This window comes from Arachis ipaensis, chromosome B04, assembly GCF_000816755.2.
Source record: "Arachis ipaensis cultivar K30076 chromosome B04, Araip1.1, whole genome shotgun sequence".
NCBI classification, from domain to species: domain Eukaryota; kingdom Viridiplantae; phylum Streptophyta; class Magnoliopsida; order Fabales; family Fabaceae; genus Arachis; species Arachis ipaensis.
Window position 1 is genome coordinate 111,047,432 of NC_029788.2, and position 12,969 is coordinate 111,060,400.

Sequence of the window (12,969 nt, forward strand, 5' to 3'; positions counted from 1 at the left end):
CTTAATTTAATAATATTTAATATTAAATATTTTTCATTAAATTTATCATACCCGTCATCGGACACTTCACTAGTAGATAATGCAAACAATGATTCATCAATTCTTGTCAGTATTTCCGATAAAAAGAAAATCAGATAGTCAATATGCAAAATAGTGTTGTTTATGAATACTGAGTAATATCCAATATGGGAAGATGTATGTATACAACACATTTAGCTATTTTCAACTCTCAATCAAGTTAACAACATCGCATAACTGGTATTACACTCAAACTACTGTACATCATAATGGCTTCTTCTGTAAATAAATTAGACTTAAAAAGGGCTCGAATGAAAATTGATGTTACTGGGTAAGAGCAACATCATATGGCCATGTGAAAAAACATCCAAAGAAAACAAAATGGTGCACCATGTTCTTGAGGATCATGAATAAATGAAACAGATGAATCTGTATAGAAATGCAAGGAGAAAAATAAAAAGGATTTGATCGGTTAGGGAGATCATCTTGAGATTCTTGTTAGAAGAGTTTAAGCTTTGATTTGAAGAGAGCGAGCAAGTAAGCTCTATGGAGAAAGAGGCTGAACTACTATGGAAACTCGGCATGAAGATCATTTCCGCAGCAGGAACACATTTGAATACACCATTGCTCCACTCCTATATTTATTCATAAAGTGAAATTTTTTGTTAGTGTTTGCTAATAATATATTACATATATCACATACTCTGTGGCCGAGTTAGATCAAAGAAAACAACATATCATGTCTGGTACGTGGACATCAAAGCGAGACATGGAATTTGGTAACTTCACATAATTATCATGTTAGTGTTATGGAAAGATGTATTTTGGCTCTATATATGAGACAAAAGTAAATACAAATGAGTGAATGACACCTCTTCTACAATATATCTAATTCATATGAAGCAAAAATATTTCGATACTCATCTATTCGGATATTAGTATATACAGTCATACAGTGTACTATACATAGTCCATACATTTATGAGACGTTCCTTTCATATGTAGTTCTAGGCGAGTTTTATAGTCACCAATCCATACTGTAATCCATTCGGTAATGACTAACGAGAATACGCATTAGTGAGAAAATTGTCAGAAATTGCTTGCCAAAATTTTCTTTTTAAGAAAGAAAAAAGTATTAACACACCCCAATTGTGAAGAAAGTTTAGACCGTAACAAACAAACAAAATAAAAGAAAAAGCAAACCAAAATAAAGAATGAGATGAAAACACTTCAAAGTTTCTGATACCCGTAAATTCTTTCTACCCTTTCAAATTTTGTCATATTTTGTTGGATTAATTATTTATCTCAGCCAGAAGTTATAATTGTTTACAATTGTACAACTTTATTATTTTTATAGTTTTTCATAACCATAAAGTATAAAAGGTCGCTTTAATTATAGGCACTATAGGCTAAGATCTTACGCTCATAAAGTTCTAAGAGTGACATTAATAAAACAAAACCAACGAATTTGTAGGCAAGAATATCCAGGATTGTATCCTCATCTAATTCTTTTTTATCAAATCGTTAATAAAAAAGAGTGTACTGTTGCAATTGTGTAGGCTAGTTCTAGCCATAGTTGCCAACAAAGTGACGCTTACATCCAGCTACAACTATCATTATGGAAAGAATTGTGTTATATGTATTTATTTTAATCCCTTACACTGAATTGAGACATATTTTTTTGTAAATGTACGAAACTCATTTCGGATATGTTACATTCCATGTCCAAGGATTGAGATATTTCTCTTAGAAAAACCTAACTTCTACAAGTAAGACTAAGGTCCATCGAATTTAAGCTCTACCTATAACAAGACCAATATATGCATCAATGAAATTCAAACACAGCACCAAAAAAACTTTTATGAAAAAATATTGAAACAACGGATAAAGATTAATTACCTGCAGTTGTTTGCCAACGATGACAACTATATGCTCTCGACCTGCATCAAATGATAGGGGACCTCTTTCTGTTTGGACGTAAAATATACAGTGCTCCATGGGAAGGTAGAATCGCAAAGCATAGTCACATGTTTCCCTCTTCCCAGCAGACACGGCACTGTTTTGTTTGGGGGCCTTGTCGTGCGGATACCTGCACAGGGAAATCACTGACTCTGTCTCTAGAATACGTTCCTTAAAATCTTCTTGAGATTTGTCCTGTTGTAGAGCTAGGGTCACTTGCTCCACTATGCTATCCAATCTACTTGCAACGTTCCCCATATGAACCCTGTACAAAATAGTAAACTTGGTACTTAGCATCTCGTTTTGTCAACATTTAGGAACACATGACAATGAAATTTAATATTGTTTAGACATCTTGATTGAAGACCGATGTGTAATATAATACTGTTATTTTGTTTTCTTTGTCAGCGACATTTACACTTTATTATTAGGAATTTAAACAATTTAGTCAATATGATGACCTAGCTCAACATGAGGTTTTTCATTCTCTACAATTTGTATATCACTCAGACACACCTAGTCAGAATTTAGTATTTGTATACTTTGTTCAAATATTTATTTCTCATCTCACTTGTATGTTATAGAGAAAGTGTGTAATAACCAAGTCATAAAACACCTGTGCATGACAATGTAGTTAACTATTTGTGTATTCTCTTCTAGGCCCGAAGAAGAGTATCACACTATATCAGTGAGCCTAAACCTCGAAGTAAGTCCAACGTTCAGTCAACAGCAGATTATCAGGTGGGCTCGAGAGGAATTCATACGCAATCTGTTGAAAGCAGATAAGATTTTTCGGTGCAGTCAATTGCACCATTAGACAATGTCATTGACCTCCATTCATTCTTTGTCTTTAGAGCAATGCTAGGCAACCAATATTTTTCAACCAACATCAACTAACTTTTTTTAAATTAGTTTGTTTATCTTAAATTTTAGATTCTAAATCATATACCCTTAATCCTAAATTCTAAATTATAAACCTAAACACTAAATTTGGCTAATGTTAGCTAATTAGAAGTTAGTTCCTTATACTTTCTCTTTTCTTTGTATTATTTTAAATCTCAAAAAGATTTCTCCTATGAAGCATTTAAGTAATCACCTGTTATGATATTCTGCATACAAAGGTGGTGCTGGAGAATAATAGGCACAGAGCCAGAAGTAGTGTTCTACTTTCACTAATTTTACTATACATCTTTTATTCAACTAATGAGATTAGTTGTTGATGCAACATAATTAATTTCTCTCTCACCAAACTGTTGTTATTTATCATAGTTAAAGCAAGGAGAATATGAACACTTATATGAGTTTACGTGAACTAAAGAATGTCATTGAAATGCAAAACGATAATAATAATAGTAATAATAAAATAAAATAAAATAAAATTAGACGATTTAGATATAAAAAAAAGAGGAGAAAATTCAGAAACAGAACGAAAGAGAGAATCGCTTGTGTGTATACCAGAAGCTTCGATGCGCTTGGTTCCCAAGGATCTTGTTTGCGGTGAATTCCATTACTCCTTTGCGAGACCGAACGAAAGGAATCATTTCTCCGCCGCACCCTATGCGCTGGACGACGGCGTTTCGCGAGTCTTGGAAGACCTGCTCCGCTTCGTCCACCACTGTTCCGAGGTCGTTGGCGGGGATCCCGTGGCACCGGATCCGAAACGCGCCGAACTCCCTGGAGGATCGGATCACGAGGTCCGCGGAAGACATTGGCAGCGAACGGAGGTCGATCTCTGCCGGCGCCGGAGGAAAGTGAGGTTCCGGAAGTATAAGCTCCGGTAGCTGTAGCGTCTTTTCTAGGAACTCGCTGAAGGTCGCGTTCGCGGCAGAGCGGGAACCGTTGGCAGTTGGGATCGGCGACGGCGGAGGCACCGGAATCTGGCTGTTGCAGCGCGTGAACGGCATTGCGACGACGAAACGGAGACCGAGAGACGACGTCGTTTGCAATGCGCTCAAACGAATCCTCACACACAGAGAAATCGATGATTGAACGAGAATGTCAAAAACGACGATGGAAATAACAATCACAATGGCAACGGTGTCGTTTTATCGTGAGGAATCAGCGATGAGAATGTCAAAGATAAAAGGGATTATAGGATAATTAAGGAGAAAAGGATATTGATGAAATGAATAAGCATTGCAATGGTGACGACGCCGTTTAGCGTGTAGAAAGCGTTGCTATGAGTCTAGACGAGTTTTGATGAGATGCGACGTCGTTTTGGGAGGGTTGATCGTGTTAGTGTGGACCTTTTGATGTAACGGCGATGAGATGAGAAGTTTGGGAAGATGATTATGCAAAGGGGGAGTGCGACTGTGAGAAATGAGGGTGGCGAAGAATTTGCATTGCAATGGCAACGACGTCGTTTAACGAGGCAAGTTAGAAGAAAAAAGAAAATAAAAGAAAAGCGCTTTTGGAAAAGGGTGATAATTGGAAAGCGCGGGAGGGACCCTTGTTGGTTGGTTGGTGGGTGCAACCCATTCTGGCGTGGCGCGTAATTCTTGAGTTTTCTTGCTTCGGTGAAAATGTGAAATGGAGGTCTATGGTGTGTCATAGACGTTTAGATCTTCTTTCGCCACGTGTTTTTTCAGGAACTGGAATTCAATTGGTCATTTGGTTGTGTTCACTTATTCTTAATCCACCCAAGAGGAAATAGTAAGCAAAGCTGCAAAAGGAAAATAAAGTAGCGTTGCCTGAGGGCAGCTTTATTTTTTCTGTCTATTCTCACCTACTTTCTCATTGCTTGATAGTTTCTTACTTTCTTTGATGAAAGTAAAGTTTCTTTTCTAAATTGGTGTGAATACAAATTTTATCCACCATATTTAATTAATAAACTTGTATTTATATATTTATCTATGTGAAGAAACTGTATTATTTTCAGATTTATCAGGAGTTGAAAAAATTTATTTCGTCCAATTACAAATCAGATTGTTAATCTGTAAATATATTCTGATAATTAAATTTATAAATAGTATTGGTATATTTAATGTATATCACTTATCTTTTTTTATGGTTGATTTTTTTTTTATATATAGTTTGGTGCAATTACCGAAATAATGACTAGAGGTACTAACTTAATTAGTTAATGACTATCATATTTGATCATTATATATTTTTAGCGAACGTTTCGGGATTATTTTTTTTATGAAGGGATACTTTAATCCTTAAAATACGAGGTTTTTCAATTGTTGGAGCATTTAAAGAGATTGGATTCTATTATATTATGTACTTTTTTAGGTTAAATAGATGGAATAATTCCCAATTTTTAAGTATTATAAATTTATTACATTATGCTAATTATGCTTATACACACAATATTTAAGGGTTTTATTTACTATGTCAAGCAAAGTATTGAATCTGGATAGGAGTGTTTATAGATCGGATTCAATCTGTATATCTGTGGCATTTATCCGAATTTGATCCGAAAATTGTGGATATCGATTCGATCCGCACACTAATAGAATCGGATTGCGGACTTCATGTATGTATTCGCATATCCGCGAATCCGCAAAAATAAATAAATAAATAAGTAAATATTCTTTTTATGTTTTATTCAACTAATAATTATCACATATGTTGTATTATTTTATTTTTATTATTTAAAAAAATATGTTTAATAATATTTTAAGAGTAAACATGTTAAAAAAAAAGTAGAAAAATAGTATTTTATTGATATTTTTAATAAAAATAAATTTTTTTAAAATATTTATATATTTTGTGGATATATCCAAAATCCGATCTGATCCGCATATTTGCGGATCGGATCGGATCTAAGCTTAAAAGTCGCGGATATTAGATCGAATCCGATGATTTTAGTGCGAATTAGATCAAGATTTTAGCCATATTCAATCCGCATTCATCCCTAAATTCGAATGCACTTATTGCAAGACATACCTGATAACCACTAGACCAAAGTTTTGTTTCCTTGCGTGCACTTCAATATGACTTAAGGACTTTTTATTGGGCTTTTTTCATTATTGGACTAGGTAGTTTTAGTAGTCAAGTTAGTTTTTTGGGGGGCTTGGGTCTTGTCCGTAACCACGCCCCAAACTTCGCATTTATATTTTTGTTAAAAAGAGTTTTGTCAAATTTTTAATTTTGCTCTAAGTATTTAGGAGGCGTTTAGTGGGGAGATAGAGACAGAAAGGCTAAGACTGAGAGACAGAAATTAAGAAACAGAGATTGAAATAAATTTCAGTATTTTGTTTGGTGTAAAGTGAGAGACAAAAATTAAAACATGAATTAAATTCTAATTTAATTTGTACAAAAAATAAAATTGGAATTAATTAATTGAAATGAAGGTATTTTAGGTATAAAATGTTATTAAAGTTTTAGTCTCTATCTCTAAAAATTTTTGTCCCCTGTGTCCCTACTTTCTGGAAGTACTGAAATACTGAAATTTTAGAGACAAAGACAAAAATTTTAATATTAATCTCTAAACCAACAAATATGATACTAAATCTCAATCTTTGTCTCAACTCAAAACAAACGCTACTTTAGGTTTTGGTGACCTTTGAGATTTTTTATTTTTTTAATAAAATTTCACGAAACTGCCTTTGAGTCTTTCCATGTGCTCCAAATAGATTTTTAGTTCATTTAAAATTACTCTTAATTACTAATATCACTCCATCACTTTAATCAATTAGTTTACTTCCAAAAAATTTTTTTCGTGAAAAGCTCTCTTTTCTCTCCAAAAACTTGTAGCCATTCCAAGCTTTTTCAAAACATTCTCCACAAAGCTCCTTCTCACAAGTCACACCTTATGAGTTTACTGGACTTTGAAAAAGGGTTAATTAAAGTTACTTTAAATTTTTGACATTCTTATCTTAAGTATAACAGAATAAAATTATACATGAGATTTTATAAATTATGATAAAATTTTTACTATAATTAAATTAATTACAGACACCAATTCAATAAATTAATCACCTGTTTCATTTATTATCCAAGAGTTCAAATCAAGATTAAGACCCCCTAAGCTCAAATTAAATTTAGTTCATCTCTATTTATTAACCGAACTTAAAAAAGAGAAATTATATTAACTATACACAAGTTAATACTTCTGAATCACCACTAAATTTCAATTAAGACTAACAACTTTTTAAGTGCTAATCCAACTTAATAAAAGAAAACTCATACCTTATTCATGTAACCAAAAACATCTTTACAAAGAAATAGAATTAAATTTTTTTCTCAACCTATTTCCTTTATTTTTTTCAGCTCTTGACTTTTTTTTTTATGTTTCCTCACATAGTCAATAATCACTCTAATGTTTCTAAAGAAAGAGATAAAATAGATAAGATAAAAAAATAGTCTACGTAGGTTTTATGAAAAAAAAATTGATAAAACTATGTGTGCTGTGAATATTTTTTTCTTTTTACTCCAAATTTTAGATGAGTGCCACTTATATACTGAAGGCAAAATTTTTAAAATTGGATTTCTTATTCTTCTCTAGTTTTAAATATGTTGTGAAATACCCGAAAATATTTTTTACCGATGAAGTATTTGTCCAGTTTTTTAATTTTAATACGGAGACGGTGACGGAGTTTCACAGCGTTATGGGAATTTGGGGTGTTTCACGGAGATGTGACGGCGTTGTCGAAGAAATCGGTGGCACCAATGGGGGGACAGAAATCGGTGGCAATGATTTCAGGCGCGGATGGGACGCAAATCGGTGGCACCGATTGGTGACCCCCTTGCCACGCGTCACGCATGCAGCTGGGTTGTGGGTGGCCCGTGACTCCTATGCGTGTTTCACCCCTCAAAATCCGTGTTTCCCTATCTCTTTCACCCTCCCAACACTTTCTCATTTACTCTCACACACAAACTATCCCTTTCCCCTTTCTGCAACGCATAAACCCCACCACTTTACCATTGTTGGACCACCAAAAAGCTCAGTAAAAAATCTGAGTAAAAATGCCAAGAAAACGAAAAATTAAGCAAGTAAATCAACCATAGCTTCATATTGTTAATTATCTTGGAGATCCAAATTATGTAAGTTTTTATTTTTTTATAATTTTATTTGAAAATAATGATAGTGAGAATTTTAAATTTTATTAGCAATATATTAGAATGGCATTAAGTAGAAATTAAGCATGTATGTATGTATAATTCTATTATTAGGTGGTTAGAAATAAAAATTAAAATAGAAATAAACTTTGTATGTATGTATGTATGTATGAATGTATGAATGATATGGTTAGTTAGTATATTATCAGTATTAGTAATTGAGTTTAATTAATTATTATGATGAAAAATAAAAATTTAATTTATTATTTTATTTATGATCTTTAACAATTAAATTTTAATTTAGTAAAATTTAAACAATAAATTAATAATAACTAAAATTAGATTTTATGCTGTGTTAGATAATAATAATAATAATAATAGTAATAATAATAATAATAATAAGAATAATAATAATAATAATAATAGTAATAATAATAATAATAATAAGAATAATAATAATAATAATAATAGTAATAATAATAATAATAATAAGAATAATAATAATAATAATAATAGTAATAATAATAATAATAATAAGAATAATAATAATAATAATAATAGTAATAATAATAATAATAATAAGAATAATAATAATAATAATAATAGTAATAATAATAATAATAATAAGAATAATAATAATAATAATAATAGTAATAATAATAATAATAATAAGAATAATAATAATAATAATAATAGTAATAATAATAATAATAATAAGAATAATAATAATAATAATAATAGTAATAATAATAATAATAATAAGAATAATAATAATAATAATAATAGAGGCTGATTTACTGTGTAAGGTTAATTAATTTCTGTTATAAAGTAATGAATATGATTGAAGGATTTACTGTATAACAGATTTAATGTGTATGTTTAAAATGCAATTATGCTGGGAATTATTTATAATGGACATGTTAAGGATAATTGTCTTTTTGAATAATATAGTTATATTATACTTATTCTTATAATGGAAATGTGATATTGTAGGCTGCAAGGATGTTGATGTGTGATCATTTACATCCGCCGGATCCATACAACGAAATTGTTGAGCCACAGTTACGCGAGACTGGATTTTATTATGTATCCCAAATTGGAGTTATTAAAGGTCAGTCAGCAATGATTAATGCTCTGATTGAGAGATGGCGGCCCGAGACTCACACTTTTCATTTTCCGGTTGGTGAGTGTGCCGTGACCTTGGAGGATGTGGCGCTAATTCTCGGTCTGCCGACAAATGGTCTTCCGGTTACAGGTCCGACCATGAGTAGCTTTGAGGCATTGGAAGCCGAGTGCTTGCACCAATTTGGAATTGCACCGAGGAAGACGGACTGTAGAGGGAGCTTTATAAAATTAAAGTGGTTTAGGGGTTTGAAAGATCGTATAGTGTTGAATGATGATGTGCACATACAGATGTATGTAAAGTGTCATATAATGTTGTTATTTGGGACAGTTCTGTTTGCAGATAAGTCGGGTACAGCGGTGCACTGGAAATTTTTTACCTTTGCTCCGCAACTTCGGTGGGATCATACAGTTTAGTTGGGGTTCAGCGTGCCTGGCACACTTGTATAGATCATTGTGTAGGGCAACTCGTGTCGACTGCAAGGAGATGGACGGTCCACTGATACTGTTGGTCAGTTGGGCTTGGATCCGGCTCCCATTTCTAGCGCCGATTCCCGGCAATCCCGGAGTGTTTCTAATTGCAAACAGGTAATTTTGATTATAGTATGCATTGAAAGAATTGATAGAAATTGTATTTTTTTTAATGGTAAGATAAGTTAACTAATGGATTGTCCGTTGGCAGGTGGCATAACTGGAACCGTCAAAACTATCCCTACTGATATAAAACGCTTGCGCACTACAGGAGGTTGTTGGATGATCTACAAGAAGGACAGGTATTTTGTAAAATACAAGTACTTTATGTAACTTGTTAAGTGAATTAATTGTTGTGTAATCACATGACTGGTTCGATGTGTCCAGTTTGTTTGGCAGGCTTATGGCATTGGATACATCGACCCAGATGTAATTCCTTTAGCCATCCGTCATAATTCGGTTATCTGGAGTGCCACAGTGTCACTTATATCTTTTGAATGCATCGAGTGGCATGCAACTGATAGAGTCAGGAGGCAATTTGGATTGACACAGGGTGTTCCTGCTCAAGGGCAGGATCTAGGTGCATCACACGGTGAAGTTCTAACTGGGCCTAAGAATCAAGATTGGGCCGATACCCACTCTCTTTGGGTGATGCAGTGGACAAATCGATATAGTCACACTCTCTCGGATGACTTGGAGCATTTACATTATCCGTTAGAAATTTACATGCATTGGTACCGAGCAGCATATGGTGACCACTTGCAATTGTCGAACCTTGTCTTTGAAGAGAATCCAGAAGGTCCTCCACCTCCACCACCACCGGCACCGGAACCAGAACCGGCACCAGTACCTCCACCACCACCGCCACCGGAACCGCCACAACAGGGGGTTGAGTATTTTGCACCATATGTTCCAGACACGCATCCGTCTGATTATTACTCAGCGTCGGTCCCGGCACATCAACAGAATTGGGGTGGTCCACAGTTTGAGTATGGAGAGCAACCTTCATTTAGTCAGCTGCTTGGTTTCATGGCATCGGGGTCTTACCACTCACATTCAGGTAACTATGTTGACATTCCCACCGACCATCAAGCACATTTGGGTGGTATTACTCCAGCTAGGGGGTCATTGGATTTGAGATCTCGGGTTCGCACTTCATCTGATAATTCTGGTGCCAGAATGTCTGTTGACTCGAGCAGAAGTGCTGAAGCGGCGGAAGGGATCATACAAAGTGGAAACCCTAGACGTATTCCGATGACTCTGATTCAGGAGAGTAATAGAGCAGTGCAGGATGAGACTGATAACTACCTAGTAGACCATCCAGAGGATGAGGGTGAGGATGAGGATGAGGATGAGGATGAGGAAGACGATGCCGCTGACGAGGAACCAGCGCCTAGTGTAGGTAAAATAAACTGTTAGTAATGCTTTAGGGCTTGATTATGAATTTCTATTAGTAGCTTCATGGTGAACTTGTATTTGTATTTGTATTACACAGTGAACTTGTATTTGTTGTGTTTTCATAGGTACGGCCACAAGTGAAAAAGGTAAAGGTTACAACCTTAGAGCTGATCCTCCACGTTGGAGTGCAAATCGGTATATACCATCCGCTCTTAACAAGATTGCAAAGAAGTGCAGAAAGTTATACAAAGATATGAAGTGGGCACCGAGAAAGTGAATTTGTAACTATTTAATTATTGAGAATGTTAATGAGGTTCTTACTACTATTTAAGAAATAATTTGTACTATTTACTTATTGAGTATGTTAACTAGGTTGTTATTGTTGACTATGTTAATTTGGTTATTAGTATTTACTTATCGAGTATGTTAATCAGGTTTGAAATGAATACAAGTGGTATTCCCAATATGACATCCATTCTATAATTCTATTAATATATATATAAGTTTGAATTATTTATTAATATGCAAATTAAAGTGATAGAGCTACGTGCTTCCATTTAATTTGACGTACAAATTAGTACATTATTTGTACAATACAGATATAAACATACATATAACAAAATAATGTTAATTATTATGACAACACTGAATTGTTAGATCATAGTCTGATGCCACTTAATTAAGGGAAGCATCCACGTTATTACTGATATGGAATGAAGTAATGTATGCTATATACCAATTCTTTATTCAAATTAATTATGAATAAGAAGCATTTAATTAGTCAAAGCCACACACAAACCTGGTCAATTCAAATGTCATTGTCGTACATAAATGTAAATTCAACCGAAATGTAAAAAAAGGTAACTACTACTCTTCGGCTGGACCTGCACTCGGTCCACCATTTTGGCGACATCTACTGCAGCTATGGCCCTCGGCACCGCATTGCTTGCATCGCCTCGATCGACGTAACATACGAGTATCCATCTCATTCAAGAAGCGGGTCATCTTCGGCCGACCTTTGGCTACCCGTCTGAGGAACGGGTTTTTAACGAATCTAGGCCCATGATAAGCAGGCCACGTTGCCGGATTTTCTAGTGGTCTAAACCTAGCCCTGTATACTCTTCGAACTTGGTCCATCTTGTAAACGTCATTAACGTACACTTGCCAATCCAACCTCTGATTTGCACAACACGCAAACACGTGTCGACACGGAATTCGGTTAACCTGGAATTCACCACAGTCGCACCGATGGTGGCGTAGGTCAACTGCATACTCAACCCCACTAGGCATCTCGCGAACTTTGAAGACTTCATTTTCTCTATCAAAACAGCTAACCTGTATGTTACCTGATGCTCGTTGATTTGCATGCAGCTTGGTTGTCGCCATCTCAGAGAACACAAATCCAGCATTGATCCGGGCTTCAGCCTCGGCTCTTTTCCTAGTGAATAATTCATTCAATCTGTAAAAGGTAGCCTTAACAAGTGCAGTGACTGGGAGATTGCATGCACCCTTTAAGACGGAGTTGATACATTCCACAAGATTGGTGGTCATATGACCCCATCGGTAACCACCATCAAATGCCAAAGCATACTGCTTACGAGGGATTCGATCAAGCCAGTTGGTGTAAGCCTCACCCCGTTCCTTTAATCGTTCGTAGCGCATCTGGTACTCTCTGGTCGTCCTCGAGTATCCTATGAAAAACATTCAGTCAGCTATGAACACCATTCTATTTGATCGTACATTAATGTAAATTCAAAGTTCATTCTATTCAAACTTACCAATATTGACGATAAGCTTCTGCAAGTAAGGTGCCTTAAACTTCCTCAAGAAGTTGGACTCAATATGCCGGATACAAAACATATGGAAAGCTCTAGGAGGAGACCACGCCCCATTACTTCGTTCAATAGCTGACCTAATCGAATCGTGTCGATCAGAGATAAGTCCCACACCATCACGTGTCACCACATGTTGACACAGGTTGCTCAGAAAAAAGTA

At 34.8% G+C, this 12,969-nt stretch overlaps 1 protein-coding gene across 1 annotated transcript; it reads right to left on the bottom strand.

The window, feature by feature from the left end:
- LOC107639592 lies at positions 145–4,359 on the bottom strand. The gene is made up of 3 exons (XM_016343135.2): positions 3,433–4,359; positions 1,918–2,242; positions 145–653 (listed from the first exon to the last, which is right to left on the bottom strand). The coding sequence occupies exons 1-3, from the start codon at positions 3,879–3,881 to the stop codon at positions 423–425; spliced, it is 1,005 nt and encodes a 334-aa protein (XP_016198621.1). The 5' UTR covers positions 3,882–4,359; the 3' UTR covers positions 145–422.

What these genes read in the sequence shown, in the direction of transcription:
- LOC107639592 (XM_016343135.2), bottom strand. Translation starts at nt 3,881, where the DNA reads ATGCCGTTCACGCGCTGCAACAGCCAGATTCCGGTGCCTCCGCCGTCG. An exon ending in CAAGCGCATCGAAGCTTCTG is followed by an intron (nt 2,243 to 3,432) that starts GTATACACACAA and finishes TATTTTGTACAG; the next exon opens with GGTTCATATGGGGAACGTTG. An exon ending in TCGTTGGCAAACAACTGCAG is followed by an intron (nt 654 to 1,917) that starts GTAATTAATCTT and finishes GAATAAATATAG; the next exon opens with GAGTGGAGCAATGGTGTATT.